The following is a 20,488-nucleotide window of genomic DNA, read 5'->3' as shown; positions in this document are numbered from 1 at the left end:
CCCCGCAGAGGCAGGACCGGACGACACCCGGGAGGGCCAGGGCACGGGGCCCGACGCGCGGAGCGGCTTCAATCCGGCTAGCGGCCTGGACCCGGAGATCGCGGCAGGGAGGTGCTCAAAGTGAGGGAACCATCTGCCTTTCGTGGCGCTCTGCCGCGAAGGTTGGCGCGAGTCCTCCAGCTCCCTCACCAGGGCCGGAAAGACCCGCGGCACGTGCCGGAGCCGGACGCCCATGTCCATCGCAGCAGCCCGCGCCTTCTTGAGCGAGAGCGTTAAAGCGCTCAGAGGGTATTACGGCCTGGTGGGTAGAAAACCTGACTCTTCTGCTTGCACTGTGGCGGATTTTTATTTTTGTGTTATTTCAGGCAGAAGTTGCCCCCCTAACTTCCAAATTTCAGGCCTGAACATTGTTCACCGAATACACTTTGTGATGGTGAGGATACTTTGGAGCCAACACACATTTTAAAAGCAGTATAGTTTTACCTATCTGTAAACGCATCAAGTTCAAGTACTACTCTGTGGAGTTTAATTTTTATGGTTTTGTTAATTTACTTTATTACTGGTTATTTATAATTATTTGAACTCCCATTCCCCCATTGTCTTTTCCTCTAAACTCCCCCAGGCCTACTATTCCATCTACAGCACAGTAGAGTTGATCATTAATGACTAAAGTTGAACTGATTATATGAAGGTGATGCCTTCAAAATAAACATGCTCAAATGCATCAAGTCACCAGAAGTTAAGTAATATCATAAGGAAACAAGTTTGTTTCCAAAGGCTTACATGCTTTTTAAGTAATTTTTTAAAGTAATGTTGTTTAAGAATTATTACAAGTTCCATTAGTGACTTGCTAAATTAGGAATCTTATCTGGATTTTTTTTCAGATAATAACAGCAAAAACATATGTGGTGGTTAACATGTGCCAAACATTGTTCTAAAGCACTTTACAGTATTTATTTATTCTTTTTATTAAAAAGATTTTGCCTCTAAGGGAACTGTCAGAAGTATGTGAACCAGAGCAACTCCATCTTAAATAGGAGCTGAGTAAAATGAGGTTGAAACCTACTGGGCTGCATTCCCAGACCGTTAAGGCATTCTAAGTCACAGGATGAGATAGGAGGTCAGCACAAGATCCACGTCATAAAAACCTTGTTGATAAAACAGATTGCAGTAAAGAAGCCGGCTAAATCCCACTGAAATCAAGATGGCCATGAAAGAGACCTCTGGTAGTCCTCACTACTACACTCCCATCAGCGCCGCGACAGTTTACGAATGCCATGGCAGTGTCAGGAAGTTACCCTATATGGTCTTAAAAGGGGAGGCATCAATAATCCACCCATTTAGCATATCATCAAGAAATAACCATAAAAATGGGCAACCAGCAGCCCTCAGGGCTGCTTTGTCTATGGAGTAGCCATTCTTTTATTCCTTTACTTTCTTAATAAACTTGCTTTCACTTTGCCCTGAATTCTTTCTTGCTCGAGATCCAAGAACCCTCTCTTGGGGTCTGGATCGGGACCCCTTTCCTATAACAGAATTACTGCTCTATTATTTTATATTTTGCATACTTCACCCAGCCCACACTAATAAGGACAGTAATTTATTAAAATGCTTCCTCAAGCCAGGCACTGTGGCTCATGCCAGTAGTCCCAGCTACCCAGGAGGATCGTTTAAGCCCACTGAGGTTGAGGCTGCAGTGAGCCATGATTGAGACACTGCACTCTAGCCTGGACCACAGTGAGACCCTGTCTCAAAAAAAAAAAAAGCTGCCTCAGCCTGCTTGCTACCATCCTGTTATCACATACAAAAAGGTTCAAATTAGTATGACGTGTGCATGGTACTATTTTATTATTATTATTTGTAGAAACAGGTTCTTGCTGTGTTCCTAGCACTTACTTCCAACTCCTGGCCTCAAGTGATCTTCCAGTCTCAGTCTCCTAAAGTGCTGGGATTACAGGTGTGAGTCACCACGCCTAGCTACATGGTGCTATTTTAAACAGCTACATATTGAGTGGTCATTCAGACTTACAGGAAGCCAGATATGACAAACTTGAACATGAGATTGAGTCTCTCTTACTGCAACAGCCATTCTCAAATAGAATTTCTCTCCAAAATATCAATGTTAGAATTTAAATTTTCTTTGACTTGACATAAAATTTAAATGTCTACTGATAGAAGGTTGGTTGAATAAACTATGGTTTATCCAGACAGTGTAAAACTATGCATGCATAAAAAGGAATTGAGAAATATCTCTATACACTACAGGATATTGACTGGGAAAATAATATGTAATATGTAAATACCATTTTTATAAGAGGAAAATGTATGTATACATGTGTATACACATATATTTACTAATTACTATTTTACAAGTAGATTAACATTTAAAATGACTATATGGGCAAGGAGGGAAGAGGAGGGGTATAAGGAACAAAGAAGACATGACTTTGTTTTTTGGTTTTTGTTTATTTGTATGTGTGTCAGGCAGAGTCTCATTCTTTTGCCCAGGCTGGAGTACAATGGTGCAATCTTGGCTCACTGCAACCTCCATCTCCAGGGTTCAAGCAATTCTCCTGCCTCAGACTCCTGAATAACTGTGATTACAGGCATGTGCCACCATGCCTGAGGAATATTTGTATTTTTAGTAGAGATGGAGTTTCACTGTATTGGCCAGGCTGGTCTTGAACTCCTGACCTCAAGAGATCCGCCCACCTCGGCCTCCCAAACTGCTTGGATTACAGGCACGAGACACCACGACTGGCCTGAAGACATGACTTTGGAGCCATGTAAATATGTTACATTATAAAGCAAAATTCTATTTTTAAAAAGCAATCCTTGAAAGTAAAATGAAACTAAATGAACCTAAATGTTTTCCAATTGTGGCATATCACCCAGAGGAGCTATCCCAAGCGACTTTAAAACTTAATTTGTATATACTTAGTGGGATGTATTCTCAGGACTAAAGTAAGTACAAAAAAACTCTTGTAGACTGCATTCTGTAACCAAATTGTTGGTGGCAATATTGGTACTGTGGGATACACCAAGTTGAAGTAATTATGATGGTACCTTTGAAGCTGAAATTTTTGACATGAGATAGAGATATGAAAGCTTAATCAGGCTATATAAACATCCTGTAGTTCTGAATTTCATTTGGAGTCCTCAGTATGATTAACAGTATGGTTAATCTTTAAAAACACATCTCTCCTACGTGCTCCATTGGAAAGGCCTAGAGACAAGCTACCCAGTAGAAAGAAGCACCCCCTTGTGCTCACACTGTGATCTCTACAAACCATTTCCCATTAAAAGAAACACTGACTCTGTAGAACGATGGATGATCTTGGGTCTGGAGCAGGAAATGTACAAGATAAGCCTGCAATATCTTACATCAGGAAGCAGCAAAGCAATCAAAAGGCTATTAGGGTCATATCAAAAGGACTCAGGAGCCACCTTGAAAACCTTCCTACTGGTCAAAGATAGGATAATTTAAAGCATAAATAAAGGTAACTAATTGGATGAAGGACAGATAAATTTAAATAATTACATCAGACACAACCAGTCAACCAAACATGCAAGCCAAAAAGGTATCACTGTTCATTTTTAATGATAGAAGGAAACCAACTCTTATTCTGAAAACTGGTAAACAAAGGGAAAGAGTCAGGAATATTTATACTGTCTTTCCTATATGAATTATGATGCAAGTAACAAAATAACTGAAGTAAATTTTTTTATGGAAACATTCCAACTACTAAATGAAAAAGAAATGACAATACCACTCTACAAGCTCTGTGAACTAATAGATTTAAGAAGTGATCATCAATGATTTCTTTATCACAACTGAAAAACCATGGGACATTATCTGTCTCCTGCTGGAAGAATATACTTCCACCTAATGAAGTATTTTTGTTGAAAAATAATTGCCTTTAGATTTAAACACAGGAGGCAGAACACACTAACAAAAGGTAAGAAATCAACATCCAGATGAAGGGAAACTCTATAGGACAAATGACCTAGATTTTTCTACAAATAAGAAACTTCATCGAAATTGCAAGAAGAAAAAGAGATGGAAGAATGCATTGCTTAAAAAAATTGAGACAAATCCAACAAATTACAATGAGTAAATTGACAACAATATCAGCAGAATATATAGTATACTGGTTCTCTGATATATCCAACTGTTAGACCATAATTAAAAGGTGTTGACATTTTTAATGAATAAATTTTTGCTATAACTGATCTATATGCTTATGATTTTACAGAAAAGCAGTAGGAAAAGTAGCACCATATAGTTAATAATTCAAAACATGGACTCTGGAGCCAAACTGCACGAATTAGAATCCCAGCTTTGCCACTTACTTGCCATATGACCTTGCGCAATTAATCTTTATTTTAAAAAATGGAGGTGATAATGGCATCCACTTTAAAAGGTTGACTTGATGATAAAGTCTGGGTACACACTTCCTTTTCCAAAATCCTTGGGTCCTGTGTGTGCCTGAACTTTAAAAAATAGAAAAGATATGCCCATCGTTTAACTTAATACCCCCATTGAGTCCTGGGTGAGTACCCCATGATCTCACACAATATTTCTGCAGCAAAATGTATGAGTATTCACACCAAATGAGTTAAAGACTATACATAGCCCTATGTCACTGCAGTGCTGGCTTTACCACCAAAGTAGATTTAACAGCAAATGTATTAAAATATATGTGGTTTTTAGAGCTTTGTGGATTTCAGAACAATGATTATGGGATTATAATCCTACATTAGTGAATTCCTTACACAGTGCTTGGAACAAAATAAGACTATGTTTCCCAAAAGAAGAAAGAAGAAGAAAAGACTATATTTCCTATTACCAACCTGACCACAGATTTTTGAACAACATATATTTTAAAAAATTAAGACTGTAATTTTAAAAGAGACAAATCGGCATGGCATTTTATAAAAATGGAAGGAATACCTCTATCTACCATGCTGTGCCCATACCTGTAGAAGCAATAAGAATGTTTAATATTAAACAAACGGAAAAACCTACCATTACCTTCTTGTTTAATATTATTTGCGATTCTAAATATTAAATTTAGCCTACTTGGGAGTAGGGCAGTGCGAGAATTCCAGACAGTTCTACAAGTAAATTCTCTTTACCATATTTGTGAATTACTGAAGCATTTTGAGTTTTTTGTTTTGTTTTAAGAAAAGGTATTTAAGTACTAAGAAGAAACATATTTAATTTCCAGACTATCTTACAAAAAGGTCTTAATTTGCTAAAAGGTAAAATGCATATGTATAAAGGCAACGGATTAAAAGTACTTTAAAGGTTACAGAGCTTAATCCAAGCAATATGAACTCAGAAATAGAGGATAACTTATTTTAACTGTTGTTATTACTTGAATACAGAAACATAAGAAGACTTTTAGAAGAATGTCTTGATACTGTTTAAGATTAAAAACGGACACAAATTATCCTTACAGTAGTTACCAGCTAGTTATAAGTAAATTCTTAGAACTGTGTTTTCTGAAAACATATCTTCATCAGAAAAACTACACTTCGGGCCGGGTGCGGTGGCTCATGCCTATAATCCCAGTACTTTGGGAGGCCAAGGTGGGCAGGTCACTTGAGGTCAGGAGTTCGAAACCAGCCTGGCCAACATGGTGAAACACATCTCTACTAAAAATACAAAAATTAGCCGGATGTGCTGGTGTGCACCTGTAAACCCAGCTACCTGGGAGGCTAAGGCAGGAGGATCACTTGAACCTGGGAGGCGGAGGTTGCAGTAAGCCAAGATCATGCCATTGCACTCCAGCCCAGGCAACAGAGTGAGACTCTGTCAAAAAAAAAACAAAAAAAAACTACACTTAATACTAATAATATAACTTATAGAAAATTGGGGCTTATCTTCATTTTCTTAAAATATTAATCTCAAATGTAAACAAGTTATATTTTCATAAAACAATATTGATTCCTCCTCATTCATTACTATTGACCACTATACATTTTGTTAAAAATGAAATACACTATTACTATTTTAAAATCTTTATTCAATCAGATCCATGCTTATTTACATTATCTTTCATTTAGAATTAAAATATTATGTCAATCTGTAGTTTAAATCATACTTTTAGCCCTTTACAAAATATGTGATAAAAGTTTTCATGGTTTAAAATGGACCTAGAATAGGGAAATTTTGATTCGCTTTAATGAAAATGAAAAATTATGATACACTAGAACATAAATGTATATGTACTAAACATACAGTATTAAAACAAGATAAAACATCTACACTTTTTTTTCTTCTATTTTCTAAATACTATAAATCATATACTTTTAATAAGCATTCAAATAAAACTCTCAATAAATGCCAACTGAAGAGATGGCGAAAAAAAATTTCCTGAACATTCTTTTCACTTACTTCACTGCAAACTTCATGTTTCCTAGGTCAGAAGTTATCCACATTTAGAGTATCTTAAGTCACAACATAGATATATTTGGTACATTCCACATGCTAAACACTGTACAACTGGCAATTCCCAAAAAAGAGGTAAAAGAAATGTTAAGAAATGGTAGACTCAATTTAGCCTCCCAAGAATTGGAAGGACATCTACAGTCTGTGCTTAATTGTCTATAATTCACCACACAACCTTCCCTTTGTTTACTCATTTTTTATATTATTGAAAATGTTATTTGCAGCTTCTTTCTTTCAAGAATGTAAACATCTAATTGCAAATCATTTTCCTATCCATTAAAATATAAATATTATTTTGCAAGAATATGGGTAACTATTTAAGTTCACTTTAACTTACAGAAGTATTGAGAGATCCGAGTGTATAACAATCAAAATATGATCAGCATGAGTATCAGCTATTTATTTGTAGATAAAGAGTAATATATGGTAATATGTAGCCAGAAACTTAAACAGCTGTTTGTCATTTTAAAATAAAATGGAAAACACTTGAAAATTTTCAGTGACTTGATCTTATTAATGTTAATAAGGATTTTAAAAAGAATGTTTAATATTATAAAAATGAAAGGTTTAGGAAAGAGTTTTATTGTACTCTTTTCTCTGCAAATGAAGTTTTTTCTACTAGTGGATATTTTAAGGGGACTACTTCATAATTCCAAAACGTCTAGTTTCAAATGCTTCACAGAATTTTGTAACTTAAGTTTCGTATAGAGTAGTCTCCCCTTATCCACGACTTTGCTTTCTGTGGTTTCAGTTACTCATGGTCAACCACAGTCTGATTACAGGTCAGTACAGTACAATAAGATATTTTGAGAGAAAGAGACAGAGAAATCACATTTACATAACTTTTATTACAGTGAATTTTTATAACTGTTCTATTTTGTTATTGTTTATCTCTTGCTGTCCCTAATTTATAAACAGAACTTTATCACAGGTGTATATGTTTAGGAAAAAACAGTGTATAGAGGGTTCTATACTATCCATGGTTTCAGACATTCACTGGGGATCTTGGAACGTATGTCCCATGGGTAAGAGGGAACTGCTGTACTTTCTAATTCTATACATTTCTTATTGCTTATCTGTCCTGTCATTCTGCCCCTGAATATTACAAAAAAAAAAAAAAAATCAAGCTGACAAAAAGCTATTAGATTGCTTTTTACCACTAAAATGAAGAAAATTAATTTTATGAATCTGGCTCACACAGAAAGAATATTTATTAATGCTACAAATCAGAGATCCAATGACAGAAACACTGTCTGGAATACAAAAAGAACAAAAATGAGGTCATTTGAATTGCCCTGAAAAACTCCAAATTCTTCAATATGTCTTACTTGTATTCATACTCTGAAGTACCAGTGTTTTAATTTTAACTAAAAAAATGAGAGTTTTCTTTTTTTTTTTCTTGAGACGGAGTCTTGCTCTGTTGCCCAGGCTGGAGTGCAGGGGCGCAATCTTGGCTCACTGCAACCTCCACCTCCCAGGTTCAAGCAATTCTGCCTCAGCCTCCCGAGTAGCTAGGATCACAGGCGCACACCACCATGCCAGGCTAATTTTTGTATTTTTAGTAGAGATGGGGTTTCACCAACTGTTGGCCATGCTGGTCTTGAACTCCTGACATCAGGTGATCCGCCCGCCTTGGCCTCCCAAAGTGCTGGGATTACAGGTATGAGCCACGGCACCCAGCCGTAAATGAGAGTTTTTATGTGCAAGTAAAAGCAGTTAAATAACTTTCAGTAATAAAATGCATCAAAATATTTCACAGGTTTAAAACACAGCCTGGTTACCTTTTTGAATAAAATAACACTTGGAAGAAAGCATAGCTATTTTTAAAAGCTATTCCATGCCTCCCTTGTGTTTGAAATTTCAAGAAAAAATAAAATGATAAATCACACAGAATTATAAAATGTCAAATTCAAGTTAATTCCTATAATTTTTCCATTTTGTTATGAATATTCTGTAATATCAAACATTCATTTTTAATGTGCTAAAAATATGGGTTTACAAAATATGAACAGGTAATTTTTAAAGAGTAAATTATGTTAAGAACTTTATTATTTTTGATTCATTTTATAGGGTAGTAAAATAATACTTCTTCAAAATCATTTAAATGTTATTGATGCCACTGCAAAATCATTATAAATTTTCTCCATTATCCAATCACATCTAGATAACATTGAATATGTACAGGTTTCTCTGGATAGGTACCAAAAGGTACCACATTTTATACAGACTTAATTGTGAAAGCTGGGTGAAATAAAATTTCAGACCAAAATTTTTTTTTAAGTTTAAATCATTCACTCTTTAAATTTCAGTGTCAGTGTTACTCTTACTTTTAAAGGAAAAAAAAATTAGTTTAAAATTTAATGACCACAGATTTAATAATTTTTTACTTTAACACAATGTACATTTTCATGAGTAGTAATTAAGATATGTTGAAAATTTAAATGTGAAAGATTTCAAAATTTCAGTATGTTAACATTACTCTTTAAATGTTCTTAATATATATATAAACACTTACAAATTATAGATACAACTAGTTGTATATCTATAATACATATATGAACACCACTCTTCTTCCCTAGTCATATTGATATGAGGATAAAGTAATAAATCTCTGTGCTATTCAAGGGAGAAAAAAAAATGAATGCTTTAAAAAATAAATCTTTAAAGAATAGTTTCAAAAATAAAGTTCAAATATTGCACAAAATAATTTAACTGTAAATATTACTATATAGTGTAAAACAATTTAAAAAAAATTTTTATGCTCTACAGTAAATCCCATTTTCTAATTCTATAAAAGAATTTATTGGAAGTCCACATTAAATGTTTAGATATTAAATGTTTACATTCAGTTTGACGGGAATTCAATTTTCACAAGTTAACTGAGCCTTTGTCTTAAAAGTTCATCTATTTGAGTTTTATACATATTTTTTACATCTTCGAGATCTAATCGAAGTTCTTCTGCCTCTTCTGCTTTTTCTCCATACATCTGCAGAATAGTGTTGTATCTTTGATCCAAATCCTGCAAAATGTATTTGTTTACAATTTTTAAAATAACTACACAAAACATCTTTAATGTTTATATTGCCATAGGAGTCAACAATGAAAACACTACAATTTAAATAAAAGTATATACTCATCTCTTTTAAAAATTAAACTCACACTTCAATGTTGAACTAAACAGCAAAAAAAGGAATTAAAGAAAAAAAACAAGCTAGAAGGCTATCAATTTTACCCTCTCTCTCCACTAAATCTACAATTCTCCCCATATATGAGTTCTCTCCCATTAATGTAAGCACACCTGATATAAAATTTAGTCTCTTTGTTCCGTGGTGGTGTAAGTATTACCTGGCATTTAGCCCACAGGAAAGATCAAAAGAAAACATATTCTCACTTATGGCTTAACAGTGTCTTCTAACATCCAGATAAGACAATTGTGATGATACATATAACATCAATCAACAGAATATTACTAAGATCATACAAAGTTCAATGTTATAAATGAAGCGTAGCCAAATCTAGTTCTTTTCCTATACTGGGACTAAACGTGATTGTGAAAATTACTTTGAATATGTAAAGACACAAGCAAGATAAAAGATTCATTTTTAAAGTTCTTTGCTCAAATATTAATACTCTTTAATTTTCAAAGAAATCACTAACGTACTATAAACCAAAAACATGAGATTTAATGTAAATGAACTAAAGTATCTTAGACTCATCCTTAGGTGAAGAATACTTACTCTTAGCTGAGTTCTAAGTTTGGGTATCTCCTTCACCTTCTCTTCAAGTTCATCATTTTGATTTGTTAATTTAACTAGTTCTTCAGCCATTATTGATCGAGTTTTTTCTAGATTGCCAATTTCTAGCTGAGAAGCATTACCACAAAATAGTTTAAATCAAAACATATCTTTTTTAATACTCTCACTAATATAAAAATATTTAATGGGGGTTTTTTTTTGAAATAGATATGTCAACATACAACCTTGAGCTAGCTCTTTCTTAAGGGAACAGTGGCAGAAAAAGGGTCCCAACTTTCCTGAGAGATATACCATTTATAAGGTTTACTATGAAACAGAGATAAAGAAGAAAATCCAATTTTTTGTTTGAAAATATTCAACCATATATTTTTTCTAATCTAAGGAAATGACATATATTTCAGTTATTCTAAATTACTATAAGAACCCAGAGAAATAAAAACATACTTTAATATAGCCCCACCTGTGTAGGTTGTATCGACAGAAGCTTTCATCACTACCAAAGAAATTTATTAGGTCCCTGTATAGCATACTGGCTATACAAACATCCGGGATTAAGATTAGTCTGATCTACTTTTTGCCAATTCAAGTTCTTTAATAGAGTAATATTTTCATATAACTGAAAGTATATAATGGGAGTTGAATTTTTACCTACTTCTAAGTGTATTGTGTTTAACACCGAAAAAAGGTATCCTGATTCAAAATGCTTGAGACCAGGAATGTTTCAGATTTCTTTTTTTTTTTTCAGATTATGGAATAATTGCATTATATACTTACTGGTTGAGCATCCCAAATCTAGAAATCCAAAATGCTCAGTTGAGCACTTCCTTTGAGCAGCATGTCAGCACTCAAAAGTTTTGGATTTGGGGGCATTTCAGATTTCTGACCTGGGATGCTCAACCTGTAAAACATTTTAACATTTCTGACTGCATAAAATTTTTTAAAAGCCAAAAAGGTAAGATGAAAGGATGCTCCCTCAACAACTCCTGTTGTTTCCTCCCATGTACAGTGTGTTACAGTTCGAACATCTCATCCCTTTATCCCTTCCTTCCTGGGGTAGTTGGAACAACTTATCTAAGAGGTAAATCTGAATAGAACAGGCATTCACAGCTCAGCAACTTCCCTTTATTCTGTTGGGAAACAACTGCTTGAAAGGAGGAGGCATTCTCTACTCCTAGATGCTTATGTCTTATGTAGGCAGGTTGTAACACATGGGAGGCTTGCTCCAGCCCAGTATTTCCTGTGACAGATCAGTCAAAACTGCCTAATTCTGGCAATCAGCAGGTTCAGTTGGCTGTTATCCTTAGCTAATTTCTCTTTTTAGCCTTTATCACTGATATATGTGATACATTTTGGGCTTCACATGCCACTATGTCATCTTGTTTCTCAATTTGCTCAGAAATCAGATGGCAATGAAGGGTGCTATTTATTGGGCCTCAAAACTTCATTTACTTCTGTAGCAAATTTAATTTTTCCAATACCTGTAAATGAGTAATTTCCCCTTCCCTTAGCTTTAGCTGAGACTGTAGGTTTTCAATAATGCTTGATCCTGCTCCCATCCTTACAGCATCATAAAGATTGCTTCCATTTGCTGATACAGACATTGGTCCAAATGAGTGATCATGAGATTCATCCTATGTTAATTAAGAAAGTTTACACAGTTACTCAATTATTATAGCTTGTCTTCCATTACCAGGTTCTAACAAAAATGGTTCTGTCAATTTTTGCTTTAAATGTCTTCTCAAAGGCAGAAAATCATTCATGTATTTCCTCTCACTACAATTAGCACTCCTCCACAAGTATTCAGATGAATTGCCTACAGAATGGCAAGGTCATGATGACAGACAATATTGCCATTTGCATATTTCCTTTATTATTATTCTAAGAACTAAGTACATATAAAAAATAAAACATCACCTGAGACAGAAAAGATGTCTGTAGTCCTGCCATATCAACACCACTTATTGAACTTGAGCGTGACATGGTGGGAGTGCTAGAAACAGAAAATGGCTTGCGTTCCTTAGGGAGTAAAAAAAATTCTGTTCAGATTAAAGAGCAAAGAGATAAGCAGAGAAAGCAAGCACATTTCCCAGGGTTAACGAGAACAAAGATTCAGTCTTTTAAAAAAGCCACACTACAAAGGAATTCAATACAATCAAAAGAAGAAAAAAAAAAGTTTTTTAAGATTCATTCTAATTTCCCCATAAAATGGCTTCTGAAGTCTTATCAGAAGGACAGTATTTGGCCAGGCGTGGTGGCCCATGCCTGTTATCCCAGCACTTTGGGAGGCAAAGGAGGGTGGATCACCTGAGGTTGGAAGTTCAAGACCAACCGGATCAACATGGAAAAACCCCATCACTACACTTTGGGAGGCCGAGACGGGCGGATCACGAGGTCAGGAGATCGAGACCATCCTGGATAACACGGTGAAACCCCGTCTCTACTAAAACAATACAAAAAACTAGCTGGGCGAGGTGGCGAGCGCCTGTAGTCCCAGCTACTCGGGAGGCTGAGGCAAGAGAATGGCGTAAACCCGGGAGGCCGAGCTTGCAGTGAGCAGAGATCCGGCCACCGCACTCCAGCCTGGGTGACAGAGGGAGACTCCGTCTCAAAAAAAAAAAAAATACAAAATTAGCTGGGCGTGGTGATGCATGCCTATAATCCCAGCTACTTGGGAGGTTGAGGCAGGAGAATAGCTTGAACCCAGGCGGTGGAGGTTGTGGTGAGCTAAAATAGCACCATTGCACTCCAGTCTGGGCAACAAGAGTAAAACTCAGTCTCAAAAAAAAAAAGTACAATATTTACTAATTAAAACTATAGATAGACTTGGTTAGATCATCACAGGACCCATTTATTACAACAATGTAATTTGTTGGGTTTTATAATGAAATGAGAATGTTTCTGTTAAGTTTCATATTCTACAATATCCTATCAATTAAACCTATTTTTTTAACATAAAATTTCTAATGAGTGTTACAAACCATAAAATTTCTGGCTTATCCATTTTATTTTTAATGTATTTTTAAAACTCCAAATAAATTCAATAGGTAATTTAAATTTACCTGTCAGTAGTTTAAATATATTATGCTAACTCCAAGTACACGGTAATTCTTTCAATTCGGAAAACTAATTTTATTTTTTATATATATATATATTTTGAGAGAGTCTCGCTCTGTTGCCCAGGCTGGAGTGCAGTGATGCGATCTCGGCTCACTGTAGCCTCCGCCTCCCGGGTTCAAGCAATTCTCCCACCTCTGCCTCCTGAGTAGCTGGGATTACAGGCACACGCCACCATGCCCAGCTAATTTTTGTATTTTTAGTAGAGACGGGGTTTCACCATGTTGGCCAGGCTGGTCTCGAACTCTTGGCCTCAAGTGATCCACCCACCTCAGCCTCTCAAAGTGCTGGGATTACAGATGTGAGTCACCATGCCCAGCCTCAGAAAGCTCATTTCAGAAAAATTACCCTCAACAACCAGAAAGAAAACAAGCCAGATTTACTCCTTAAGTGCCTATAGACCAAACGAGGTGCACTGGTTTCAGTGACAGACAATTAAATTCATTTTAAAAAAAGGGCAAGAGGTTTTATATTTCAAGTCCTAGAAATCATAGATCTCTTTGGATAAACTCAAAATTACTTTGGGTCCACTCTGAGCAGGACACTGATTATAATACTAGAATTCATCACTATGTTGATTTTAGACATTAAAAAAATGATACTTAGAAAGCAGGGATGTCCAATCTTTTGGTTCCCTGGGCCTCATCTGAAGAACAAGAATTGTCTTGGGCCACACATAAAATACACTAACAATAGCTGATGAACTAAAAAATAAAAAAAAATAAATCATGAAAAAAAAAATCTCATGATGATTTAAGAAAGTTTATGAATTTGTGTTGGGCTTCATTCAAAATCATCCTGGGCCACATGCCAACCAAGGCCACAGGCTGGACAAGCTTGTTATAAAGCATAGCTAAAATTAAAAAGCAATGATTAATCACAGCATCTACTAAATGGTTACACAACAAACAAACAAAAACAAAATTCAGTACCTTTTCTTTTATTGCTTCTTGAGTAAAAATGGCTTTCTTCCTTTCTTGTTCAACTTTCATTCTTTCCATTTCTAACTGACTATTCAACAGTGTCTAATGGAGAGAGATAAAGTTAGACAATTTCTGTGACAGTAATTCACGCCACGATAAGTCAATCTCAAAGTTAGAAGCATAAAGTATAAACTCATATTTGTTTTACTACTAAAGACTAAGTTCCAAAAGCAGTGGCATCACCCATTTCATCTTGTTATCTCATTAGTTTGCTGCCATCCCCAACCATTCTCTAATGTAAGCCCTAAGAGGTTAGTGATCACGAAGAGAAATACCTTTTCTTTCCTTGTTTCTTCAAGTGTTCTTACATATTCATCTTTTAGGTTTTCTAATTCAACCTGGTACCTATTAAACAAGAGAGAATTAAAAAAAAAAAAAAAAAAGAAAATGAAAAAGATGACAGTATAGACTATTAAAAACTCAGTACTTTATTAACTCCAGCTACATATTGAGAAATCATTTTTATTTCCAGCTTGACATCAGTGATTTTCCAACAGTGTATTCCAGATCCCATCTGAGTTTCACTCAGAAACCAAACCACAACTGAAAAAGCTCCACTTTTGTGCATTTTATTTATTGGTGCTCTGGGTTAAGATTTCATTTAAAAAGAGACTTTATAAAAATAATTTTGAGTATCATCATCCTACAATATGCTCAGATTCCACAAAGTCTATCAGGGAGTTCTATGAAAATGTTTTTAAAAGTTCAGACATTTTACTTTAGAAATCATTTTTACTTGACTACTCTTTTAAAAAGCAAAATTTCCAAGGAAGAATACAGAGGGTAAAAAATACTAACCATTGCCTTAATATAATCTCAGATAGATGGATTTTATAGCCCATGGTTTCCAAGAACCCAGAAATTTATTTAGAAAAGACTTAAATTATGCTACTAAAACCCTTGTAATATAAAAGTAACTTCGAAGAGTAGTCTCAAAACTATTTTGTGGTGTTACAGGCCCCTTTAAAAAATCTGATTAAAGGTACAAATAGTTTCCCTGGAAAAATAAATAAATACAAAACATGTCACACAATCTCAACAACCTATATGACATTCAATGAATCCCAGTACTAACTTCTTGTTGTAATATATAATATCCTGTTACTTTTTTTTTTTTGGAGACAGAGTCTTGCTCTGCCGCCCAGGCTGGGGTGCAATGGTGCAATCTCTGCTTACTGCAACCTCCGCCTCCCAGGTTCAAGCGATTCTCCTGCCTCAGCCTCCCAAGTAGCTGGGATTACAGCCATCTGCCATCACGCCTGGCTAATTTTTGTATTTTCAGTAGAGATAGGGTTTTACTATGTTGGCCAGGCTGGTATTGAACTCCTGACCTCAGGTGATCCACCCACCTCAGCCTTCCAAAGTGCTGGATTACAGGCGTGAGCCACAGCACCTGGCCGTAATATCCTGTTACTAATAACCCTAACTTTAAACGCTAAAAGTGATTACTTTTAGTTCTCGGTACTCTGAAGCTAAAAGCCAACAACATACTTTGTTTATTTAGTTATTTAATTTTATTTATTTATTTATTTTTTGAGACCGAGTCTCACTCTGTCACCCAGGCTGGAGTGCAGTGGTGGGATCTCGGCTCACTGCAACTTCCGCCTCCCGAGTGTAAGCGATTTCATGCCTCAGCCTCCAGGTTGCTGGGATTACAGGCACACGCCACCACAACCGGCAAATTTTATTTTTAGGTTTCACCGTGTTGGCCAGGCTGGTCTCCACCTCCTGACCTCAAGTGATCCGCCCACCTTGGCCTCCCAAAGCGCTGGGATTATAGGTGTGAGCCACTGCACCCGGCCCAACAACATATTTTTAAAAAGTGCTTTAGGATGTCATGGAACTACCACAAATATCACTCAGAAACCATGCTCACCTATTGTTCTCATCCTCCAGCTTACATAGCCTATTTTTCTCTGATTCTAGCTGGGCTTGAAATCTACTGTTTTCCTGTCTTAAGAGAGAATTCTGTGACTCCATGGAAGACATCTGAATTTTGTTAGCAAGAAGTTCTTCTGTAGCTGCACGTTCTCTTTCAACTGCTGCTGCCAGCAAGGTCTGGGATTCACCTGATTATAGGACAGAAAGAAAAATCACATACACATATAGCCCAGAGACCAAAATACCAAGTCAATTCTGATTTCAAACATTTAATGATGCAAGTAGCCACACTTAAAACTGATAACTATTTATTGCCTAAGGCAGGACTGTCTACTGAGACAAATGAACCAATCTTAACTTATATTTGCTTTATCATTCTTTTCCAAAAGTATTTTAATTTCAAAATGGAGTCATGCATTAAAAGAGTAGTGGATCAACAAATGATCCTGGAGCAACTGGACATCTATATGCGAAAAAACAAAAAGCCTACACATCACGTCATTCACGAAAATTAACTCAAAATGGATCATAGACTTAAATGTAAAACATAAAATTATAAAACTTTAAGGAAAAAACAGAGGAGAAAGTCTTCAAGATCTACAGCAAGGCAGATTTGATACAAAAAGCAAGAGCCATAGAAAGAAAAACTGACAAACTTCTTCAAAATGTTCAACTTTTAAATCTATGTAAAGAGGATGAAAAGGCAAGCTACAGAGTGAGAGCAAATAAATGCAAACCATAGATCTAGGACTAGTATCAGGAATATATAACAATCCAGTTAGAAAATGGGTAAAAGACATAGAAATTTCACCACAGAGCACGTACAAATGGAAAATAAGGACACAAAATGATGTTCAATAACATTAGCCATTAGGGAAATACAAATTAAAATCATAATGAGATATGACTACATGCTATCTGAGTAACTAAAAGAAAAAACAGGACAACATAAAATGTTGGCAAGGATGTGAAGAAACTAGACTATTCTTATATAGTCACTTTGAAACAGTTTGGTATTTTCTTAAAAACACTAAACATGACCTGGCAATTGCACACTTGGGCATTTATCCAGAGAAATGAAAACTTAGGTTCACACTAAAACCTGTATGTGAATATTCACAGTAGCTTTATCTGTAATAGCCAGAGCCTGGAATCAGCCTGGACATCCTTTGTGCAGTGAATGGTTAAACAAACGTGGTACATACTATGGAATAACACTCAGCAATAAAAAGACTAAAACTACTGATACAAAAACAACTGTGTTAACCTCTTCCTGGGAATTACACTGAGTGAAAAAAGCCAATCCCAAAATGTCATACACTGTGTAATTTTATTTATGTAACATTTTTGAAAGGACAGAATTTTAGAAACGGAGGACAGATGAGTAATTGCCAGAGATTTGGGACAAGAGAGGAAGGGTTGAGAGAGTGGTAGGTGTATTTCCAAAAGGGTAACATTAAGAGTGATTATCTTCAGCTTAGAAAAAAAGAAAAAAAAGCTAACAGGAAGGACTCAATAGTGTTGGAACTGTTCAACATCTTGACTATGGTAATGGATATGTGGTAAAGTTGTACAGAACTTAATACACACACACACATACATACACACAAATGAGTACCAATAAAACTTTGGAAATCTCAATAAAATCAGTAGATTGTATCAATGTCAATACCATGGTTGTGATATTATACATTAATTTTATAAAATTTTAATACTTGGAGATATTAGGCAATGTGTGCAAAGGACCTTTCTGTATCATTTCTTATAACTGCACATGAATCTACATTATATCAATAAAAAATTTCAATTAAAAAAAGAGCAATTGGTAAGATTCTGAGATTTAACCTAGGTAAGAATTATCGTATTTTTTCTCCACCAAAGTAGAGCTAGTAATACATCTATTTTACATTTTACACACCGCTCCACAGCATATCTATGGTCTTTTTAATAGCACTCCTTGGTTATGTTTGTCCTGTGGCTTTGCCTATATGCTAGCACAATACCACACATTGCTGAGGGTACGTAGACTTCAGTCTAAAAACCACAAAAGTACCAGTTTCTAGCATTCATTTATTGCTAAATATTTATTTCAAAATGTATCATTTTCAGATGTCTCATATTTCATATCACATTGGTCTCAAAAGCTGTCAGAGATAAATGACAGACCTAACATTTATACCTATAAATTTAAATATATATGAAGGTTTATCTAGTTCAGTACATTTTTTTTTAAGTAGATGAATCTTTTTCTAGACCAAATCTTTCATGGAACTCCAATAAAAAAAGATAGATAAAGGAGGCCCTATTTTCATTAAAGCAGCCAGAGAAGCCCAGCCTCTTATTTATCAGGCTTCCCTCTCGCCATGACAGCAGTCCCAAAAGTATCTAAGAGTCCACTGAATACCATTTGAAAGTCACTAATCTAGTTCACCCTTCCTGATTCACAAGGAATAGCACAGAGAAAGTTGGAACAATATAAGTGACTTGTTCCACACTGTTTTGCTGAATGATTCAAAACAAAACACACTGAGTCCATGTCTCCTGACTCATATTCAGGTCTGATTTTATCACTACACTGTGATTTCTCAAATTACAGTTAGTGTCAGGCGTAGAAGGCATACATGTATTTTTCATGAATTTGCTAGCTTCTGGGATACCTATAATATACATACACTACCTGTCTGTGCTTGAAGGGAAACATTTTAGAACAATACTTTTCTTTTTATTAACATCACAGAAGGGCAACCTGGGGCATGACTGTAAAGAAGCAGAATATGGAATCTTTTTTTTTTTTGAGATGGAGTTTCACTTTGTCACCCAGGCTAGAGTGCAATGGTGCGATCTCAACTCAATGCAGCCTCTGCTTCCCAGGTTCAAGTGATTCTTTGCCTCAGCCTCCCAAATAGCTGAGATTACAGGCATGCGCCATGACACCTGGCTAATTTTTGTATTTTTGGTAGAGACGGGGTCTCATCATGTTGGCCAGGCTGGTCTTGAACTCCTGGCCTCAAGTGATCCGCCCGCCTTGGCCTCCCAAAGTGCTGGGATTACAGGTATGAGCCACCGCGCCCTGCCAGAATATGGAATCTTAAGACTCCCTAGTATCTCTCTTCTAGGGTCGATCTTGACTCTCCTTAGACCTATTTTCGCTCTTGGAATTCTACCAGTGATGAGAATCCGATCTGATCTCTACCTCCTATACTATGGCAGACAAGCTTCAAAGGGGTCAGATTTAGCAATGGACAAGAAAAAAATCGAGTGCAGCAGTCTACTAAAAATACAAAAAATTAGCTGGGTATGGTGGCAGATGCCTATAAGTCCCACCTATTTGGGAGGCTGAGGCAGGAGAATCGTATGAACCCGGGAGGCAGAGCTTGCAGTGAGCCAAGATCGTGCCACTGCACTCCAGCCTGGGCAACACAGCGAGACTCCATCTCAAAAAACAAAAAGAAATGAATGAAAGACTGACATGGAAGTACTTTAGCCAGTATCTGATAACATCGTGTAATGGGAAAAAATGGTTTGAAACAGACATAATAAAGGTATTAAAAATATATGTAGAAAAAGAGAAAACATAAAAATCTACATATTAGACACAAAATGTAACTATCAGATCAAATGAATTTCAATTTCATACCATTATTCTAATTCTATAAACAAGATGGAAGGGCTTCTGCATCGAGCATAAAAACTAAAGCAGTTACCAAGCCTATCAGAAAGATTCTTCTCTAATTTCTCCCATGATGATGTCTGGGATCCCAGGGTTGCTTGCAAATTTTCTATTTGTCGAAGCAATGGTCTTGTGGTTGATGAAACACTTTGACTCAGTTCCTGGTTTCGATTCTCTGCTTCCTGGAGTCTCTGAATCATGAAATTCTCAAGTCATTACCAATGACAGCAATAAAAACATTAAAAACACTAGCAAACCTAAACTTTATGAGAGGTTCCTGGAAAATTATTTTTCCAAGAGAAAATTATTTGCTTTTTAATAATTATTATTAATTTTAGAGACGGGGTCTTGCTCTGTCACCCAGGCTGGAGTGCAGTGGCACAATCTTGGTTCACTGTAGCCTCAACCTCCTAGGCTCAAGTGATCCTCCCACCTCAGCCTCCCAAGTAGCTTGGACTACAGGTACACGCCACCACACCCGGCTAATTTTTGTATTTTTTTGTAGAGACAAGGTTTCATCATGTTGCTCAGGCTAGCCTCGAACTCCTGAGCTCAGGCAATCTGACTGCTTCAGCCTCCCAAAGCACTGGGATTACAGGCATGAGCCACCATGCCCAGCCCTTAATTA

General features: G+C 36.0%; 1 protein-coding gene across 3 annotated transcripts in view; it reads right to left on the bottom strand.

Moving 5' to 3' along the window:
* Positions 1-6,011: 6,011 nt before the first annotated feature.
* The window catches only part of TMF1 (TATA element modulatory factor 1), a 32,838-nt gene continuing 18,361 nt past the window's right edge, over positions 6,012-20,488 (bottom strand). For all 3 annotated transcript variants that reach the window (XM_007984934.3, XM_007984933.3, XM_007984935.3), the window contains 8 exons: positions 19,895-20,051; positions 16,186-16,378; positions 14,585-14,654; positions 14,259-14,351; positions 12,127-12,228; positions 11,691-11,843; positions 10,195-10,320; positions 6,012-9,476 (listed from right to left, as the gene is read on the bottom strand). In XM_007984934.3, the coding sequence (XP_007983125.1) occupies positions 9,333-9,476; positions 10,195-10,320; positions 11,691-11,843; positions 12,127-12,228; positions 14,259-14,351; positions 14,585-14,654; positions 16,186-16,378; positions 19,895-20,051 (1,038 nt within the window). In that variant the 3' untranslated portion in view covers positions 6,012-9,332. The remainder of the gene's footprint in view (positions 9,477-10,194; positions 10,321-11,690; positions 11,844-12,126; positions 12,229-14,258; positions 14,352-14,584; positions 14,655-16,185; positions 16,379-19,894; positions 20,052-20,488) is intronic.

The sequence above is a fragment of the Chlorocebus sabaeus genome, chromosome 22, assembly GCF_047675955.1.
Source record: "Chlorocebus sabaeus isolate Y175 chromosome 22, mChlSab1.0.hap1, whole genome shotgun sequence".
NCBI classification, from domain to species: Eukaryota; Metazoa; Chordata; class Mammalia; order Primates; family Cercopithecidae; genus Chlorocebus; species Chlorocebus sabaeus.
This window is presented reverse-complemented; position numbering and strand designations above follow the sequence as displayed.